Consider the following 21,989-nt stretch of genomic DNA (forward strand, 5'->3'; position numbering starts at 1 on the left):
TCAGTGTGTCACCTGGCCAATTCACTGAGCTCACTTTCTCTCTCTCTCTCTCTCTCTGTCTCTCTCTGTCTCTCTCTCTCTCTCTCTGTCTTTCTCTTTCACTGTTTTCTACCTGGCCCTGTTCTATCCCAACATAAAGGCAATAATTTTTTTACCTCATTAATGGATCTATCCTTTTCCTTTTTGGACCACTTCCTTATGTTACCCCTGAAATCTAGTTGGGGCTGTGTGGTGTCTGATTTTCCCTGGCTGCTTCTTTAGTTTTGTCTCCTTTTCCAGGCTCAACGGGGTGCTGATGGAAGCAGAAGAGCCTGAAGTCTTGCAGGACTCACTGGATAGATGTTATTCGACTCCTTCAACTTACTTTGAACTACATGCCTCATTCCAGCACTACAGAAGTGCCTTTTACTCATTTGAGGAACAGAACGTCAGCTTGGCCCTTGACGTGGAAAATAGGTTTTTTACTTCGACAGTGATAAGGCACCATCTGGCTTTCCAGATGGGAGTCATATTCCCACACTAAGCAGCCCTTCCTAAGCTGAGAGATGTCATTGCTGCAGGCAGGACCTATAGGCACATGTAGGTTTGAATGAAACCGTAGTTCCCTTTGGAAGCCCAGACATAGGATGGGAAAGTGGGCGTGGCTCTATTCCTATTCTCAGACCATTCCAGTGGCCACCTGTGCCCATTCTGAAGACATGGGACCCAAGTTAGGTGTGACACGTTCACATGACTATGTAGCACATGCCGGGAGTGATCTGCCAGACATTCTAATTGGAACCAGATATCTCTGGGTAGCTACAAAGTTCCTCAGGTATTTCATTTTGCAGGCATGTCTCTGAGCTTCTATACCTGCTCAAGGTCAGTGTCATCTTTGTATTTAGCTCATCCAAAGGTGTTACCCTGGTTTCAATGAACCTACCCCCATTCTTTGTATCTTCAGTGTTGGTTTGTTTTAGCTGATCCATCTGTAACACAGGAGGGATCCTTGGCTGAGGATTGTATTTCAGAACCACTGACTACTCTTGACAGTTGTTAACCCACTAGGCTCCTTTGAGTAGAGAAGCCACAGTCCATCAGCCTCCAATTGATATCAATACTTAGGAAGACCACAGCTAGATGGACAAACAGCATTGAGAGGCCTTAGCCCTGCTCCTTTCAATTCCATCCTGTAAAGAACAGGAGTCAGGAGCCGCTGGCAAGAGACAGCATGTCACCCGGGACTCTGCCAGTGCAGAATGTGAACAATGCCATGTTCTTGCAGAAAACGCCTAGCCTGAGTTTCATAGGAGGTAATCACCAGACAACTGCAGCATGTAGAACACTGAGCAGGACAACTGACCTTTCTCCTTCTCACAGTCCACGTCACCACGAATCACACAACAAAAAGGAGGAGAGATATTTTGGGTTCAAAAGAAGTAAATGATAATGTTGCTACATTTCTTTAGTTATTTTGAACCCCAAATATTTCCTCATCTTTTTGTTGTTGTCATTGATTGTGGTGACATGGACTTGTTTGTAGAGGACGGGTCAGCTGTCTGGCTCAATGGTCTACATTCTGAAGTTGTCTGAAAATGTCTTCATGATGAAATTCAGCCTAAACGTTTTGTCAAGAACACTGCAGAGTTAATACTGTGAGTTTCCAACCTCAGCCCATCTGTGGGCAGAGAAGGTCTAGTTTGTCCATCAGCATTATCATGATATCAGGACTGGTGACTTGGTTAAGGAGGGATCTAGGAGATCTATCCCTTTTAGAGACACCTTACTTATAATGAAGTATTTGGGAGAGTGGTTTTTAAAAGTATAAATGTCCTGTGTTCCAATGATCATCCTCTAAACATTTTATCATTTATTAATAATCCCTGCCTGTGTCTATTATTATATTCATATCTCTACACTGGAAATTTTCTGTGTCAAGTTTTACTGGGCCTTTGTTTTTGCTAGTGTCTGTTGTTGAAAAAAAAAACATTCTCTGCCTGAGTTTTAATTTTTGTCCAAAGTTATTTTAATCTATACAATTAAAAACTTTTGCCTATCACTCTGGACTGTTGGATTGTTTTTTACATTCAGTGTTATAATCTTTTGTTATGCTGATTAGTTTTGGTGGGTACTGATGCGAATTAATAAAAACCTTTTCATTTCCCTGTTTATTTTCTAATCTCTTCCACCTTGTAGGCTATGTTTACCATATGTAGCAGAATGCATTTAATCCATTTCTTGGTTCTAGTTATTTATATTCTTTGTGAGAGTGTGTGTCTGTGTGTCTGTGTGTGTGTGTGCGCCTCTGGCATTTAAGAAGGGTTATGTAGCTCATGCTTGATATTGACTAAAAATGTTTCATAGTTTTCCCCCCTTTGAACTAGACACACTTGTAATATTTGGTTTATACGTTTTAAATTATGACTTTCAACGTCAAATATTTCCATATGACAGTCAATTATATGATGTGTTTTCTTTTTCCTACCTGCTTTACCTGCCACTTCTCATAATAGTATTTGAACCTAAACATATACCAGTGACATTGTGTGGTTGTCATCTTGCCCACACCTTGGTTTTTGCTTTAGATCCACAATTAAATATATTAAATAAAGTGAATGTCACAGTCATCACTTGCTGAGTGGTACTCATCCTTAACAGAGTCCTCATGAGGGAATCAGGTCTCGCTGAGTTTAGCATGTTTAATAATCTTCCTCACGGTCTTGATACATGGATCGCATTACTGGATATAAGGTGCTTGCCCAAAATGATTTTTCTTGCGTTTTTAGGAGCTATTGTCTTCCTTGCAGAACATACATGGTGTATGTTCTCGTTGTGGGATTCTATTTTGTTCTACCAGGACCTATAATTTCTGCCAGTTACTTCATTTGTTTGTTCTCTTCACCATGAGTCTCCAGAGGATGCTTCCTTTGTCCATGCCTCCCCATCTCCCAGCAATTCTGCCTTCCCAAGACTGGCACCTCTGGTCCTCTGCATGGTGAAGCCCCTTCCTTTCAATTCCCCAGTAGCCAGTGCTCTAATCCACCAGGTCTCAGGCATGATCTGTGTTTCTCCACATGCTCTTTCTGAGGATAGTTTTACCTGTGTTCTGTCATGAACAGGCCCTCCCTGCTGTCCTGGCCTCGATTTGCATAGTGTTTCCTGCTCCCTCTGCCCTTGTGTGGCTCCCAGACCCGGTTAAAGAAAATCACCTGAGGGCCACAGTGTTCCCTAGCCCTGGTGTTTAGGGGCAGGGTTACGGGTGGGATTTTGGACTCTCTAAGTTAACCCCTAGGGCTTTGAAGTGTCTGTTGAGAGATTCAGCTGTTATCATCCTAGGTGGACTTGCTCTCTCCTATCCTCCTACTTCAAATGCAGAACTTCAATCGTGTACAAAAGAAGACCGAGTCATATAATAGAACACACCCTTATTCATTGGCTGGCTTCACCAATCCTCTCATGGCTGAACTTTTAAAAATACACTCTTAGCCACATACCTATGAAATGTATATGTGTGTGTATACATATGTGAATTTGCTTCTGAGATTATGGAGGCTGAAATTCCCAAGATGGAAGGAAAGCTGGATACCCAGGAAAGCATTTGTTTCCTCTTAGGCCTCTTAGTTCTCTCCTGGCCTTTGATTGATTGCATGAGTCCCTCCCCCGTTAAGGGGGGCAATCTGCTTCACTTAGTCTGCCCATCCCGATGTTAATCATATGCGAAACCTCTCTGGAACACAACCAGAATCACATTTGGCCGAATGTCCCGGCACCCTGGTGCTTGGTCACAGTGACACGTGCAAGTAACTATCACACTTGCCCTTTGTCACATTTGTCATTTCCCCTGTTTTTCTCCCAATCTGCAGCTTATATTTGCTCTCTTAATACTGTCTTGTGTTGAGCAAAAACTTCTAATTTTTATAAAGTTGAATTTATCAATATTTTCTTTAATGGTTTGTGTTTCTTGATAACAAAGAACACTTTGCCTGTGTCGTGAAGATTTTGTCTTATATTTTCTGCTACACTTTCTCTAGTTTTATAGTTTATATTTAGTTGCATAATGCATTTTGAGTTAGTTTTTGTCAGTATTGAGGTTCAGGTGAATCTTTTTCCTTTGGGGATATGCATGTCCAGTTGTTTCTATACAATTTGTTGACAAGAGAATGCCTTCTCCACTGAATCATATTTGCACCTTTGTCAATCCATTGGGTGGTTGAGACTGGCCTGAGGGCTGTCCTGGTGTTTGGACAGAGAGACAGGGCATGAAGTAGGGTGGTTCTTATGGGAAAAATTAAGGAAGGCACATTTTTCCATGAGGCATAGGAAGCCCCAAGCACAACTGGGGTACCCTCTACCAGCATGTTGTAGCACACTCATCTCTGCTGTCTGGGAATAAATTTGTTCAAGAAGGTGCAGTACTTGTACACAGACAACTACAGAACATTGCTCGAGGAGACTAAGGAAGACCTAAATCAACGGAAAGACATCTTGCATCCATGGGTTGGAAGTTGTAACATGGTTAAGATAAAAATACAACTCAAAGCAATCCACAGACTCAATACAATCCTATCAAAAGTGGCCTTTTTTACAGGAATGCCGGAGAAGAACTTCATGTTCCTAAAAAATAGCAAGTATCCCCCCAAAACAAAAGCAATCTTGAAATGCAAGAAGGAACGTTCTCTATTCCAAAGGTCTTTAACTCCTCTCAGCAATACTTGGTAGTCTTCAGTATATAGGCTTTCACACCTTTTTTTTTTCTTCTTTTGTTTCTAGACACGATCTCACTCTTTCACTCAGGTTGGAGTACAGTGGCAAGATCACAGCTCACTGCAGCATGGAATTTCAGGCCGATGACATCCTAGGGTCTCATCCACTGAGTACCTGGGACTACAGGCTCACACCACCACACCCGGATAATTTTTCTGAATTTCAGTAGAGATGAGGTCTCACTATGTTGCCTAAGCTAGTTTCAAGCTTCTGAGCTCAAGCGACCCTCCTGCCACGGCCTTCCTAAGTGCTAGGATTTGAAGCTGAGCCTGGCTGGCTTTCACAACTTTGCTATGTAGTTTATATTTCTTGATACTATGGCGAGCCTGGCTGGCTTTCACAACTTTGCTATGTAGTTTATATTTCTTGATGCTATGGCGAGCCTGGCTGGCTTTCACATCTTTGCTATGTAGTTTCTATTTCTTGGTGTTATTATAAATGTCTATGAAAGGAATCTTTTAAAAATTTTGTATTAAAATTATATATTTAAGGAATTACATATATTATATATATTTAAGGAATACAACCTGAGGACTACATATACATATAAACATACATATACACATACACATACACATACACATACATATACATATACATATACACAATGAACTAATGCCTACTAGGTGAGGGGCTGCCTTGTGAGCAAACCCAAGGTCCTTGGCTCACAAAGCCTTGTGTAGAAGGATGGAGGGATCAGCAAGGTGGGCACACAGCAGGTTCTGTCTTTAGGGTGGGCACCTGCCCACTCGGGTCTCTGGCAATCCTGACCAGGCTTCATGATGGGTGAGGTGAGCTAGGAATGGGAAAGTGGATGACCTCAGATCCAGAGACTGTAGTTGTCACCTGGGGACCTGGCATGTGCGTGGGGGAGTCTCCCACTGATTTGGCCCTGGGCCAATGCCCAAACATGCACAAGGACAGAACTCTTGGCCTCGATGTTTTAGGAGCCCTCAGTCTTCTAAAGAGGGTTTGTGGTGGGGAAGAATGTTCAACAAAACAGAAGAGTTATGGGTACTCTAGCTTGGCAACAGAGAATACTTCCTTGTGCTACTAAATGACAATATTTGACAATTATGGATGACACAATTGAGCAACAGCTTTCACTGTTTAACAAGCAGTGTCTCTGGAACACTAGGTTAGTGCTGTCGGAAGTGGACTGAAAAGTCGGTGGTTTGAGCCCATCCAGTCTCATTAATGTTTCTAGCTGATGTGACCTTCCCTCTGAAGAGTCTCTTCCTTGGACCAAATATATCTGAAAGCTTCTCTTCTTCTTGTCTCTTGTCTATTTTCCAAGGTGCCTCTTTGTTGCTTGGGGCAAAAAAAGTTCATTATTAATCCACACCCAGCAAACATCTACCCTTACTTATCCCGGTTTTCAGGGTTTTGAGTTTGTTTGATTTTGTTTGTTTTCTCAGCTTCTCATATTTGGAATACTGGAAATTCCTAAAGTGGAGAACGACAGAGCCTGAATCACACCTATGGTGAAGCCACAGGCTCTGGGTGAAAAACCTCATCTGCTAGCGTTTAAAGTTAAACACATTAATTTTCTGTGCTTCCATTTCTATCTGTCTAATGGGCTAAATCAGAACACTTAATTTGTCCAATGTTTAAATGAGCAGTGCAGGAAAAGCGTGGAGCCAATGCCTGTCACATAGCAATTGGTCAACACGCATGAGCTCCTATCAGCGTCACGGCCTCCAGCATTTCAATTAGGCTTTGATCTCTGAAATGTCCTTCCTGATATGAATGGGTCATTCTTCAGACATTCTCTAACCGATGGCCATGAAATTGCTCCAGTGTGTATTATTACAAATACAACTGCAGGGACCAGACTGACACATGTATCTGTCATGCATCACTTGTCTATTTCTCCGTAGATACCTGGAGATGGAATTGTCAGACCAAAGTATTTATACATTTCTGATTTTGCTAATTTCTATCCAAATTACTATGAAAAGAAGCTGTAACAAGTCATACTTTTAATATTTTATGAGAATTCTTTTTTTCTCCATCTTCTGGCCAAAACTGGGAAGTACTTGCCTACCATTTCCTCTGAACTTACTTTTGCCAGCATTTCTGTAGTCACACAGTGGGACCACATTGCATGCATGACATCAAACATAAATCCTTAAATGAAAAGAGGGGTTCACATGACTGTATAAAAATTTATATTCAAAATACAAAAATGCAAATATATATGTGTATACAAATACATATATACACACATACATATATGGGAAAGGAATTTTTTTATTTGGATGCTTTATCAAAGTTATATAGACTTGAAAATTTGTTTAGTAAAACAGCAGTCCCTTTGTGTACTCCCAGAGTTTCATCACATAGAAGCAATTATTTAGTTATTTATCTCCTCATGTCTAAATAGATATTATTACTTTTTGATTTTCAAGTGTAGGCACTATCTCTCCTTCACATACTTGCTCACCACCACCACCCCCAAACATGCCTCTCACTACCTTACCCTCTAACATGTCTGTGCCCTAGTTTGAGAGCCAACTACTACATTATTGTAACTTGTATATGTTATTCAGAGTTCAGTCACATTGGATATACATAGCGGGAACAAAAGGCCAGTATCTTCAGGGACTCTCTCTCAAGTGGATAAGCTTCAGAGATTTTTGTAATCTTTGGTCACCCTCCCCATCTTTTTCCTATTCCGGGTAAGTACTGGATCTGATGGGCCCAGCTCAGGTCAGGCACTCTCTCCTTGAGCAGGGGAGAGCAGGACATCTTCATCTGTAGTACCAAGAAGACACTGTCCAAAGAAGGACAGGTATTTCTAAGACAGAAAAGTCAATATGGGGTATTGGTACGCAAAACGAGGACATGAAAAAAATCACATCTGTTCTGTGAGGGGAGTATGCAGTAGAGGGTGGATTCAGAGTGGGAGGGGAGTGTTTTGAGAGATATGGGCCATGGATAGTCCTCTATGGGCTGGAGACACGCAAGACTGTGGGGTCTCTCAGTGGCAGGGAGCTGACGAGAATCTGCCCTCCCCAACCTGGGAGACGGTGAGGGGACTGTCTTGGTCACCAGACAGAAATGGGGTCTGGGCCAGGACAGTTCTGGTGGGAAAGAAAGAACAAGACATCTTCTCCTTAAGGTAAGGTCCTGAGTTCAGGTCTTGGTAGGGAGGGAGGTTACCTTGGGCACTGGCCCCTGAAGATGGTTGGCCAGATAAGCGCACTGCAATCTTATGTTCTATAAACTTGTAGTTCTAGTAAAAGAATGACTGCAGTAAAGGGTCTTTAGGAAGAGGAGGTGGAAGACCTGATTTGGGTTGGGGGCTCCAAGAAGAATGTCTGTCCTGCTGTGCAGAAGCCTTCTGCATAACCTCCCTGGTGCCCTTGCTCAGTCTCCTGGCCAGAACCCCAGAGTCCCTGCCCTGTGCGCCCTGGAAGTACACAGTGAGTTCAGCCAAGTCATCTCCAGCCAGGACTCATTCCTGGACATTTCTGTGGCCTTGGGTGCCCTGGCCTTCTCCCAGCCCTGTCCTGAAGGCAATCATCCTGCAAGGGAATGGGGGAAGGAGGCCACTTGACAGTTGACTCTGAGTGGCTCCACAAGGTCCTGATTTAGCTCCTAGTCACTTGCAAACCTATATGCCCCCATCTCATCCCCCAAACGATGAAAAGAAACTTTGCCAGGACTCATGCCAGACAAATAGGATGGGACCATTCCACAGAGCCAAGTTCATAGGACATCAATAAGAGATGGAAACCACCTGCTGGAAGGTGTCATAGTGGGAACCTTGGGGGCAGGGAGCAGTCACTGAACTGTCAGGGTGAATCCTGGCTCCTGGCCCTCACACACCCTTTCTCCCCCTCCCTCCTTCTCTCCTCCCTCCTGTCTGCTCTTTCCCCTCTCTCCCCTGCATCCCTCAGGTGCCTTCCATGGGCCCTCACCCCTCCTTTTCAGAGGCTCCAAAGTGAGCCCTCAAAATACTTGGTAACCTCGGGCATTTCCAAAACTGCAGAGATTTGGCCACACCATTTTTAGGAGCTGGGAACATCCTCCAGAGCTCTTGCCTAAATTTTTCTGCTGATGAGAAGAGAACAAAAGAGTTTCCATCTGATCTGGTCCTAAGGCAACTGCTCCTTGGAGCAGAGTCTGGGCAGGAAGAAGGGGGTTGCCCAGGGCCCCAGACTTGCCCCTCCCAGCTGCTCTGCTCCTCTCCCCTTCACTGTGGGAGAGCTGGCCAGGGATCAGGAACCTCTGTTCTCCACAGATGCTGGGATCTCAGGCTCAAATCTAAATATTGGCAGATGTAGAAGGCTAAGGGAGGCAATTCCCTGGAGAGAAGTGTCAGGATTTGGAACAGGAGCAGCATCTTGTTGCCATCCACAGAGACCCCAAGGACAGGAATCCACTGGTAGCCAGTTGGAGGGGATCCCATGAAAAGAAAATGAAATGTGCGCATTAGAACTGGAGCCAAGAGCAGGAGCTGAAAAACTGCACCATCCTAAGGGATGAAGGAATTAGGGAATCCTGGAAGTAAAGTTTTTCATATAGGTCATTTCTTCCAAAGAGACACAGGGCAACGGCCCAATGATGGGAATAAAAGAAAACTCGGGGTCTAGGATTGAGGGGAGGCAGCCTTTTCAGTGGAGGAGACCTGTCACCTGGAGGCCCAGGGTCACCCTGAGAGGGGAGGGGTCTTGCTGGGTCACTGGGTCCGGGACTCCAATTGCACACAGCCAGTGGCCTGGAGGGTGGGTGACCATGACTGGGGCAATTTCCCCCATTCTGCTTAGGGAGCAATAGGAACATCACTGGCATTATTCAGAAAGGTCCCACTGAGACTTGAATGCTGATCACGGTACTCAGAGTCCAAAGCGCTCACCATTACATCATGGAACCTCACAGTAGCTCCTAACTGGAGGGCACTGAGTTCATATAGCAGCCGTAGTTCCCACGCAACTATGTTCATGCATTTCCTCTGATCCCTCAAGCAACACCGAGGAAGGTGGACCTGTGAGGGAGGAGCCGTCCTCTTTCTTTCTCTGCCCTCTCCTTTGATCAACTTTTACCATTTCGTTTGCACCTTAGAAAATCAGGCAAAATCCAGTTTGGGCTTAGGGCCAGAGAAGAGCCCTTGAGGCCTCCCTCATGGAAAACATACTCTCTCAGTTTACCAGAGTTTCCTGTACCAAGGGGAAATTTCTGCACACAGTAATGTTATACTCTTTTTGCCTTCCCTCTTTTCCCTTTGCCCGGGGAGGCCAGATGATTGTCAGAACAGGACTTGGGACTTCCTGGGTGCCTCACTCCCTTCCTCTATGTAATAAATAATACCTGACACCAAGCAAGTGGGATTGGGAGGCAGGGAAGCTTTCATTTTCTTTTTCATATACTTTTATGCATTTGTTTGATTGGTTTTCGCAAGATTTTCTCACCAGAAATGGAGATTTGTTGGATTGAAAATAAAAAGTGATCAGCCACGTTTCACATTCAACATTTATTGAACCCCTGCTGATAAAGCACTTGCCAGCTTCAATGGGTCTGCTAGAGATAAGAGTACACAATCCCTGACTTACAGATATCTCATCTCAACTAAAGCCTAGGTTATCTGAAGGGGAGACTATCAATGACAAATACAGGCTCCTCCTGTGGAAAGAAATTCTGCTTCCTGAAGCTGGTGGTCTCTTCTCCCACCAGTTCAAAGAAGCTTCTCTGGCACTGTGGATCTGCCCTCCCTGCCCCAAATGGTTAGGGTATGTGCCACTGAGGCTGAGGGCATATGTGGGAAATTCAGACATTCTCTAACACCTGCTGTTTCTTCCCAAGCAGGTGAATCCTTGGTGAAGCAGGACAGCAAGCAGATCCAGGTGGACCTCCAGGACCTGGTCTATGAGACTTGTGGCCGAAGCAAGAATGAGGCTGAACGGGAGGAAACCACCAGTCCCGGTAAGAGCACAGGGTGTGGGGCTCCCCTTCCCTCCCTGGAGTCAGCTGTCACATTTGGGTGCTGTTGGCCAATTCCACACCAGACAAGTAGTGGGGAAGAGGAGGACAGGAGGTTAATAGGAGAACTCTTACCCAAGATGAGGCTGAATATAAGTTTGAATTTCTACAATTAGTTTGTGGCATACTGCTAATAATAATAATAATCATAAAAAGTTCTATCCAACTGATTATTATAGAAATACTAAGGCCTACTTTGAGACCACATGAGGTTTTGGAAACATGCAAACCATAAGTTAAAAATAATTTTGTTTTGCATTATAAAAGGACTACAACTATAGGGTCAGCCACCACACTGAAAACCAGAAGAGAAGAAAAACACAGTTTCTCTCATTCTTGAGGAAGTATAGTGTGTCAGTTAAGAGAAAAGATCCTGGGGCCAGACTGGTTGGTTCAAATCCCAATTTGTAAACTTTCCTATGCCCCAGTTTCTTCAAATGTTAAAATAGTAATAAAGGAACTACCTACCCCATCAGGTACTAATGTCAATTAAATGAGTAAATTCTTATAAAATGCTTTAGAACAGTGCCTGGCATCGGATAAAATGCTGTGGATTAGTTGTCATTCTGACTACCACTGCCCTAATACACTGATGTTAACATGCTGATATATTTAGTCGAAGTCTTATTTTCCTTTGCCCATTTTTCACACAGTTGTAACCCAATAAACTTTTAAATTATACTAAAAAGTAGAGAGCATTAAACTTGCAGCATGCAGAAATAGCTTGCCCTACATTCTTGTGGCTATCCTAACTGGATAAGGCCATGTTAATGTCTTAAGAAACATCAGTGTGTGTGGAATGAACACAGGACGTTGGAGGATTTGAATTGTGGCTCTGTCATGTGCTGGTTTGAGTGATCTAGAACAAGCTAGTTTACCACCTCTCTTTAAGTTTTGGTTTCCCCAGTCAGTAAAATAGAAAGTAGTGAAACCCAATTTGTGGACATAAGGAGGATAAGAAATATTGTATTTGAATGCCTAGCACAGTGTCAGGGTTGAATAAAGTACTACTTCACCTTATTCCCTAATAATTATTGTCCTCATGACCAAACCAGCCTCCTCTCAAAGGCAGTGGCCACAACAGCACATCCAACTTTTAATTAGGAAGACATCTTTGTCTTTTGTCAGAGTGTGAGGAGCACAACAGCCTCAAGGAAATGGTCCTGGTGGAGGGGCTGTGCTCTGAGCAGGGGTGCTGGGGCTCAACGCTGGCTAGTTCCTCCGAGAGGAAACCCTTGGAGAACCAGCTAGGGAAGCAGGAAGAGTTCCGGGTATATGGGAAGTCAGAAAACATCTCAGTCCTATGAAAGGACATCAACGATCTGAAGGCCCAGCTGCAGAATGCCAACAAGGTCATTCAAAACCTCAAGATCCGCGTCTGGTCCCTCTCGGTTACAAGTGATTATTTGTCTAGTCTGAAAAGACCCCAGAAGCTGAGAGCTGTTGGCACCCTGGAGGGGTCTTCACCTCACAGTGTCACTGATGAGGATGAGGTGTGGCTGTCTGATGGCACTGGGGCTTTCTAATCTCCAGGACTTCAGGCCAAAAAGGACCTGGAGAGTCTCATCCAGAGAGTATCCCAGCTGGAGGCCCAGCTCCCAAAAAATCAACTAGAAGTGAAGCTGGCTGAGGAGGTGAGATCAGCCTCATGGCCTGGGTTAGGATGGCACTGTTTGGGCACTTTCTGGATTGAAAATGTGTAAGTTTGTGCTTGGTGTAGGGTAGCTCAGGCAGTTGGAAGAAAGAACATGTCTGAGTATTCACAAGGTCACTGATTTAAATGGTAGATATAGGTCTGCAGAAAAGACAGGTAGGCAAGCAAGAGGGCATAGGATGATGTCCCAGCATCTGGGAGATACCAGATCTCAGGGATTTCCTCTTAGGGATATATTAGTAAAGTAATAGTATACATGGTATAGTATAGTATAGTAGTAATACTGGAATCAGATTGCCTAGCTCTGATGCTTACTACCCATTCAACCTTCTTAACCTTTCTGAGCCTTTGTCATTACCTATTAAATGAGGATGATAAGAGAACCCATCTCAAAGGGTGGATATTAGGTTTCAACGAATTAATACAAGTGCTGGCCAGGCGTGGTGGCTCATGCGTGTAATCCCAGCAATTTGGGAGGCTGAGGTGGGCAGAACACCTGAGGTCAGGAGTCCGAGACCAGGCTACCCAACATGGTGAAACCCTGTCTCTACTAAAAATATAAAAATTAGCTGGGCATGGTGGTGCATGCCTGTAATCCCAGCTACTCAGGAGGCTGAGGCAGGAGAACCTCTTGAACCTGGGAGGTGGAGGCTGCAGTGAGCCGAGATGGCATCACTGCATTCCAGCCTGGGTGGCAGAACCAGACTGTCTCAAAAAAAAAAAAAAATTTAATACAAGTGCTTAGAATAGTGCCTAGCATATATTAAGCACTCAATGCTATTTGCCATAGTTAAAAGTGTTATTGATACTTTGTGTTGAAAACAGACATTCATCTTGGTATGCGTCCTGGTTACCTATTGCTAAGTAATAACCACTCTAAAACGTAGTGACTTCAAACAATACTTTATTATGCTTCATGGTTGTATGGTTTGACTGGGCTCAGCTGGGTGGCTCTCACTTAGGGTCTCTTGTTTTGGGTCTCATCAGTTGATGGCATGAGAGTTAATGAGATACCCATGATTGCAAAATACAGTCACCCACAGTATCACAACATAGAAGAAATTCAGGCATCAGGTGGTGGTTAAAACAGAAGACATGAAGGGTCTTATCTAGACTTAGGATGAAATGATTCTAATTATTCATTGAGTATCTACTGTGAATCTCTCTGATACTGCTGCTGTAAGGGATGTGAAATGCAGAGCTATCTTCATTCTCACAGACCTTACGACTTATCTAGGGACATAAAATTAACATATATATGTTAATTTTGTGTGTGTGTATATATATATATATATATATATATATACAATTGAAGAACAGTGGCATGGTAAATTTTTTGTTTTGTTTTGTTTTGAGACAGAGTCTCACTCTGTCACCCAGGCTGGAGTGCAGTGGTGCCATCTCAGCTCACTGCAACCTCTACCTCCCAGGTTCAAGCAATTCTCCTGCCTCAGCCTCCCAGGTAGCTGGGATTACAGGCATGTGCCACCATTCCCAGGTAATTTTTTATGTGTTTTTAGTAGAGGAGGGGGTTTCACCATATTGGCCAGGCTGGTCTCGAACTCCTGACCTTGTAATCTGCCTGCCTTGGCCTCCCAAAGCGCTGGGATTACAGGCATGAGCCACCACACCCAGCCCATGCTAAATTTTTTAGTGAAATATTTTATCAGGGTAGAATTTACTCTTAAATACCTCCTATGGCTTATGTGCTGAATTCAGCTTGGGGGAGTTCCTTAGAGATGTTCTCATAGAAATGTCTACAGAAGCCCCCATAACTTGTCATCCACTTTTTTCATACTTACTGTTTCCTCTTCTGTCCTGCATTAGGAAATATGATTCCCTGATTTAGGATCAGGCCCGGGGAACTGTCTTACCTACAGCAAAAAATACGAGAAGGGAGAGGTATTTGTTATCTTCTCACCCAGCATGCAAAAGATACAGTAAAATCTTTTGAGGATCTCCTAAGGAGCAATGACATTGACTACTACCTGGGACAGAGCTTCCGGGAGCAACTCACCCAGGGAAGCCAGCTGACAGAGACGCTCACCAGCAAACTCAGCACCAGTAAGTTGGCCACAGGGCTTTGGATTACACTCAGTCACCCCCACAGTTCCAGCCCCTGGTGGCCACCACATCTCCACTGCAACTTTTTAACCTAGGGTCCTGTTTCTATTTCATTTCCTGGGGCTAATACAGGATCAAAACTGCTCAGTGGGGAGCATGGAGAGGAACACACAGGGCTGGAGATGCCATGGTTACAACTCTAGAAACTTCACCACTCATGAAATGTGACCTGTGGGGCAGGGGCAGCATCTCTCTGGTGCTAAGAGGGAGTAGGGGACATGAGATGGAAGGGCCTTGAAACAGGAGGAAGAGCCATGAACTAAGAATTGCAAGACCCAAGCTCTAGCCCGGATGCTGCTAAATGGTGCATTTAGCCACCAACTCGCTAAATGCCTTATCCTTGTGGTGTCTGCGTTTATGACATGATGAGCATCCAGCCTACAAATGTATCCAAGCGTTTGCTAAAACGTGACTGTCCACAGTCTACATAACTACATAAGATCAATTATCTTTGGGAGTCAAAGGGTGGGATTCACAGTCAGATGCCATAGCTGGTGCTGTGGTTCTAAGCTGCCTATGTGTCACCTGTCCCAGAGCAGGGATGAACCCTGTGCAGTGGGAAAAGGGGCTCATCATTTCCTCTTCTGAATCCTTCTACAATTACCCTTTTTGCTCCAACCTTATGATGTCAGGAACTGAACTTGATTAACAGCATTTCACAGCAGAAAAATCTAATAGCCACACAAACGAGCCCACTGAACGTGGCCATCTTTTTCTTGGCTACTTCATCCTGCATAGGCAAAGCATAACATCTGTCTCCCTCCCTGCCAATGAGCAGTCCGCCAGTCTGTCAGGGATTCAGCACACTTGGTGGTAACCAACACTGTCTACAGTGTGAGAGCACCAGGTCTAGAGCCCGTGAACATATCTACCTGTTAACTGATGAGACATACACATCAGAGAAATAACAGTAAATACATTTCCAAAAAATAAGCAAGCAGAGCTTTCCCTCAGTCTTTCATGTGTAACATGTACCCATGTTGTTTTTTTTAAACTCTGCAATCCAGCCCGAGCCATGCAGAGCAACACAGTGTGTGGCCGCCCTTCGCAAGCACACAAATGCAGAAGTGCTTACTTTCTCCCAACTGCTTCTGCAGCTTCTGCAGCTCCTGCTGAGCTTCAGCCAAGGGGACCACCGGTGTCTCACAGCCTCCAAGGAGGGGAGGGCCAGTGGGGCTGAAAGGCAGGAAGCTGGATGGAGCTGAGGGCAATGCTGCCTGAGGAAGGCTAGCCAGCTTGGGTATGGAGTGAAAATGAAAGCCTAGAAATGGAAAGGTAGGGAGAAAAGAGATACATCATCAAGAGAAAATGAGAGAAAAAATGGGTAAAAGATTGAGAAGGTAAAACCATTCCCTGAACAGACATCTGCAGAGTGGCTATCACCTAGTGTGGTACAGGATGAGACAGCCATGAGTGACCATTGCTACCAGAGAGGCTGGCCTGGCTGACCTTCCCTCTTCTCTGCGGCCAGGGCTGTCCTGCACACATCCTCTATGTACATCTTGAAGGCAATTGGCTGAAGAAGGTAAGGTGGCATTATTGAGCCCCATCCCAGCCATCCTGGGCATGGACAAGTCAGGGAGCCTGAATGCTCTCAAGGGCCCCTGGGGCTCTGCTCCCAGCATATATCAGTCCTTGGCCCTGGGACAAGACTCTTTCTCCACCTAGAACTCCTCTCTGATGGCATCAGGTCCCATCCTGAGTAGGAGAGACGTGAACAAAGGCTGTTGGGAAATTTTCATTACTAGTGCATGCAGTTCAGGACTCTGATGGAAACAAACTTCACAATTCCAAATCAACGTGTTCATTCACCAAATTAAACATAGATGCCTTGGTAGAGTGGCTTAGACAAAATGGCTTGCAAACCCTTCTGGGCATTTAAATCACATAGCAAAAACTCTTAATATATGTAGATACTTTAGGCCTTCTTGATTCTGTCTAGGCCTTAATGTAGACTTACAGAATTATAAATTCTTGGAACAGGAAATTTGCATTTTAAAAAAGGTCTTCCCTGGTGATCTTTAGGCAGCCCATCTACAGACAGGTTTCTAGAAACCCTGGCAAGTTTCAATGTTTAAAACTGTTTCCTCTTCCCTAAAAGCAATTAAAGGGCAGGTAGCCAATGGAGGGGGAGCAGAAACCAAGGCTGACCCGTAGAGAATGTCTAGTGTAGAAGACAATGATTACATCCTAAAACACATCCCAGTGGTGCTGACACCATTTCAGATCAATACTGCAAATGCACTCAAATTGCCAGGTAACAGCCCAAGCATTCTTTGAGGAGGCATTCTGATTTTTAAATCCTCTGTTATTCATCTTCTGCTCTGTTTGAACCCAAAACATTTAAGCAGATGTCTACAATTCTGGAAGCACCACTTTTCCTCATGATTCTGGTGCAGCTGCTGCCCACTCTGGCCTAGAAACTTTGAAACCAGTATCAGGAAGCATTGGAACACTTCCTCTTCCTTAAGATTTTGGTTGAATTGCCTTCAAGGAAATGAGGGCAGCAAAAGAAAGCACTGCGTTTTCTGGAAGCACCTCTACTCAAGTCAAACCTCACAACAAACCACACTGAAGGCAGCCAGCCAGCTATGGTGGGAGGTAGGAGGTGAAGACAAGGTTTGCCTTTTCCTTGCCATCCCTGGTACAGGGCTGTGAATGAGCAGTGTACGCTCCGGCAACTAAGGTGGACTTGTAAATGAAATGCACCTCTTTAATTGCCCCCAAGATATTCACTATGTACAAATCAAGGACTGCCAATCCATTCATACATACATTAATGGTAACGTACTACGAACAGAACCTTGTCTGAGGCTGTTCTTGGCATCCTTGGCTATGAAATAAGTAGCACTGCCTCTTGCAGAGGATCACCATGCAGATTTAATGGGTAACATACACAGTCGATCAGTAGATGTGAATTTATTTTCATCCTATGGCTGTTGTAATCCTGGGAGAAACATTTTGCCTCTTTGCTCCCAGGATGAAATGAGAGAAAAGCAATAAAAATGTTTCTTTTTAAATGATTAGCCAATTACTGGTCAAAGCTGGTATGCAGATCAAAACCTGATGGGGATTACTTATTTTCTAAACTATTTTCTTAAATCAGACACAATTGGTGAATGAGAGTGGTTTCTTGATTCTGTCTGGGTTTTGATGCATTTAGGCCCCTAACAGTCCAAACCTCCGTCCTTGAAGAAAAGTCAAACAGGCAGCAGAGAAAGAGGAGATGAAGCTTCTGCCCCATTGGCTGTTGCATACCAGAATGGGCCTGGTTGGCCTCCTTGGGGGGATTCTGGGGAGTTGGCAAGCTGATGGGGTTGCTCCTGGATTCAGCTTTAACCCCCTGAGATGCAGTGGTTGATGATGGTTTAGAAAACAATACAGCAGAATGACTCGAATGATGGATGGAATCTATAAAACCCATGAATGAAAGAAAACGTTTGATGTTCTACAGAGAATTGGAATCCTGGCCTTACATTTACCCAGGGGTACCAGGGCTAGAGTCTTGCTTTCAGGGAAAGAACCAAGCACAAGCACTGTTTGCGTGTTCATTTCCTTGCTTGCAGACAGCTCCTACAGCGAGGCAAACCACCTTAGGGACAATAGTGGTGCTCTGAGCTCTGAAACATGAAAATGGCAACGCCAAAGATATCAGGCAAGCCTAGCAGCATCTGTGGACACCCACATATACTTAGGGAACACTGCTCAGGAATAAGTGGCAAGATCATTGTAGCAGAGATGAGGGAGGTTTTCCATCTTAAAGAAGATCTATCCAAAAGAGTCACCGAGGAAGAAGAGTCTGCCTGATCTTCTCACTCTCCTCACAATGGCTCACCTTGTGCCCAACGGCATGTACATGCCCATGGAGGCCAGGGTGACAGAGGGAACTTGTAGAGTCAGGAGCAGAGCAAAGATCCTGATCCACTGGTGCCTGTGCATGGCACTTGGCCCCACAGCCATGTTCAGCCTGATACACATCATGGTGGAGCTATAAGGCCTGTTTCCTGAGGTCTCCACTCAGTCTAGACAAAGACGGTATCCATGCAGAAAGCGGAGGCTACCTGAGTGACCAGGAGTTTTCTTCTCTTCATAGTGTGTGTACTCACTGGTTATGTCCATGTCAGAGCAGGCTTCCAGCTCATCAGACAGGAAAGAGGTGCTGCTGGGAGAGCGGTGGGAGTCAGACAAGGCATGGCTGCTGGAGCGTGTGAGGGACTGAGCATCCAGCTTGGCCCGCAGGACTTCAATCACTTTCTCTTTCTCCTGCAGCTCCCTGCTGAGCCTGGTGGGGAGAAGGGGGAGAACAGGTAAAACCAAAGTCACCCAAACTAACCTGTCCTAACTATGGCTCATAGGAAAAGCCAAGTAAGCCAAGGGGACCATGCCTGCAGAGAATAATGGAAATAACCCACCTCTGCTTAGGGATGGAGCACAGGTGGGGTGTAGATGGAGAGAGAATAGCGACCCAGTGCTCTGGCCACATGATATGCTGACGACAAGCAAAGACATAGCTAGCCTTCCTTTTAAGGCACTCCTGCTTAAAGTATGATCCCTGGAACAGCTGCAGCCGGCGAACTCTTTGTTACCATCTCCAACAACACAAGCATAAACATTGAAAGCAAGCATTGAGAAACACAGAGCAAACCATTGTCCCAACATCCAAGAGCATGATAAGTGGAATCAGGTAGTTAACTGAATTCAGACCAATGTTTCTATGATGGATTAGAAATAAAGACAAAACAAAACAAAAAACAACACTCTGTCCTTCACTACATATATTTTCAGAAGCATTTACGTAGTCTGAGACACAAGCATGACACAAAGAACCCCACCTAGTGGCTACAATGCACTCTGAGCCCATATTTCATTGATCATTATATGAAGCAACTCACTGAGATCTGGGTCCTGAGGCACTGCAGCCTCCTGGTGAGCTCTAGGCCTCTTTCACCAGGTACTGTCATATGATTTCTTTTTTCCCCCAGGGCAATTGAGTGACTATTAAACTAGCTGTCAACCCAACTTGGGGCAGGCCAACTTTGGAAAAAGCTCATCCTACTTATGAAACACACAGCAGGAAAGCAGGACCCTTAGTGGGGCAGAAGACTCTTGAAACCTAGTTAGTTCACTTTTAGCTCAGACTGTTTCTAGGTAACTAAGCCTGGAGAATTAATGTGCCAATGTAATTAAACCAAAAGAGAAGAAAGAATCTAGTTAAAAACAACAGTGAGGTGTTCAATGAATGCATGAATTCAATACATTCAGCACTTTCCTTTATTCCCCTTGATTTGTGGAGTTGCCGCCACCCTTGACCTTTTGGGCCTCAGTCCCAATCTCTTTCCCAGATTCCCCTCTGAATTACCTGAGGGCCAGTGGCTCAAGTCCAGCTTGATCTTTCTCACTTTTATGATCCTCTGCAAACCAAATTTAGAAAGAAACTATAAGAAATTAGGCTGGTCTCACTTCCCGCATTACAAACGCAGGAGCCTATCTGGAGACAGAGTAGTGAGCATTTCATGTGTGCATCTAGAATAGTTATTCTGGAAGGCCTCAGGTTGTGTCTCTACACAGGTGACCCCACTGTCCCTGACCTGCTAGTCATCATCATGACTTCCTCTGCCCTAAATCAGGGTAAAACATTTAAAATGTCTTTTGTTCCATTAATCATGAGGCCCTTGCCCAGCTGCCCTGTGGGACACTCCAGCCTCCATGTCCTGCTGCAGACTAGCACCCCAGTGCATATGTCCCACCACAGCTTTCATGCAGAACCTGCACTGGTCTCTGAGGAGATGACAAGGAGCCCTGGCCCACCTCTGCACCTGCCACCAGGAGGAGGGCTGGGTGGCTCCCAAGTCTGATCCTACTTTACTCCCTTGGATATTCTCTGGAAATTCTGAGTAGAGGACCTCAATAATAACCAATGTAGCCCTTGAACTACTGCAACCAGTGCCTAAACCATGTATAAAAGAGCATGGCACTTTATCCATATGTGGAGTACATGCATGTACATTACCATGCCATAAACGGAGACACCACAAAGATAAGGCATTTAGCAAGTTGGTGGCAGCATCCAGCCTAGAGCTTGGGTCTTGCAATTCTTAGTTTGTGGGTCTTCCTCCTGTTTCAAGGCCCTTCCATCTCATGTCCCCTACTCCCTCTTAGCACCAGAGGGATGCTGCCCCTGCCCCACAGGTCACATTTCGTGAGTGGTGAAGTTTCTAGAGTTGTAACCATGGCATCTCCAGCCCTGTGTGTTCCTCTCCATGCTCCCCACTGAGCAGTCTTGATCCTGTATTAGCCCCAGGAAATGAAATGGAAACAGGACCCTAGGTTAAAAAGTTGCAGTGGAGATGTGGTGGCCACCAGGGGCTGGAACTGTGGGGGTGACTGAGAGTATTCCAAAGCCCTGTGGCCAACTTACTGGTGCTGAGTTTGCTGGTGAGCGTCTCTGTCAGCTGGCTTCCCTGGGCGTGTTGCTCCCGGAAGCTCTGTCCCAGGTAGTAGTCAATGTCATTGCTCCTTAGGAGATCCTCAAAAGATTTTACTGTATCTTTTGCATGCTGGGTGAGAAGATAATAAATACCTCTCCCTTCTCATATTTTTTGCCATAGGTAAGACAGTTCCCCGGGCCTGATCCTAAATTAGGGAATCATATTTCCTAATGCAGGACAGAAGAGGAAAGAGTGGATGATAAGTTATGGGGGCTTCTGTAGACATTTCTATGAGAACATCTCTAAGGAACTCCTCCAAGCTGAATTCCAACACATAAGCCATAAGAGGTATTTAAGACTAAATTCTACCCTGATAAAGTATTTCACTAAAAAATTTAGCATGGGCTGGGTGTGGTGGCTCATGCCTGTAATCCCAGCGCTTTGGGAGGCTGAGGCAGGCAGATCACAAGGTCAGGAGTTCGAGACCAGCCTGGCCAATGTGGTGAAATCCCTCCTCTACTAAAAACATAAAAAAATTAGCGGGGCATGGTGGCAGATGCCTGTAATCCCAGCTACTTGGGAGGCTGAGGGAGGAGAATTGCTTGAACCTGGGAGGTAGAGGTTGCAGTGAGCTGAGATGGCACCACTGCACTCCAGCCTGGGTGACAGAGTGAGACTCTGTATCAAAACAAAACAAAACAAAACAAAAAATTTACCATGCCACTGTTCTTCAACTGTTATATATATGTTAATTATATGTCCCTAGATAAATCATAAAGTCTGTGAGAATGAAGATAGTTCTGCATTTCACATCCCTTACAGCACCAGTATCACAGAGATTCACAGCAGATACTCAATGAATAATTAGAATCATTTCATCCTAAGTCTAGATAGGACCTTTCATGTCTTCTGTTTTAACCACCACCTGGTGCCTGAATTTCTTCTGTTGTGATACTTGTGGCTGACTGTGTTTTACAATCATGGCCATCACATAAATTCTCATGCCATCAAGTGATGAGACCCAAAACAAGAGACCCTAAGTGAGAGCCACCCAG

The 21,989-nt window shown here is 44.7% G+C and overlaps 2 protein-coding genes across 11 annotated transcripts in view; one reads left to right on the plus strand and one right to left on the minus strand.

Moving 5' to 3' along the window:
- Window positions 1-2,038, plus strand: part of LOC100174408 (neuroblastoma breakpoint family member 3) — a 53,716-nt gene extending 51,678 nt beyond the window's left edge. For all 10 annotated transcript variants that reach the window (XM_063715409.1, XM_063715407.1, XM_063715413.1 and 7 more), the window contains one exon: window positions 280-2,038. In XM_063715409.1, coding sequence (XP_063571479.1) covers window positions 280-523 — 244 coding nt within the window. In that variant the 3' untranslated portion in view covers window positions 524-2,038. The remainder of the gene's footprint in view (window positions 1-279) is intronic.
- Window positions 2,039-13,150: 11,112 nt separating this feature from the next.
- On the minus strand, window positions 13,151-21,916 carry LOC134760118 (myomegalin-like). Its single transcript, XM_063715797.1, has 6 exons — window positions 21,832-21,916; window positions 20,925-21,095; window positions 19,866-19,917; window positions 18,613-18,788; window positions 15,582-17,917; window positions 13,151-14,256 (listed from the first exon to the last, which is right to left on the minus strand). The coding sequence occupies exons 1-5, from the start codon at window positions 21,914-21,916 to the stop codon at window positions 17,604-17,606; spliced, it is 798 nt and encodes a 265-aa protein (XP_063571867.1). The 3' UTR covers window positions 13,151-14,256; window positions 15,582-17,603.
- Window positions 21,917-21,989: the final 73 nt, after the last annotated feature.

Source organism: Pongo abelii, chromosome 15, assembly GCF_028885655.2.
Source record: "Pongo abelii isolate AG06213 chromosome 15, NHGRI_mPonAbe1-v2.0_pri, whole genome shotgun sequence".
Classification (NCBI taxonomy): Eukaryota; Metazoa; Chordata; class Mammalia; order Primates; family Hominidae; genus Pongo; species Pongo abelii.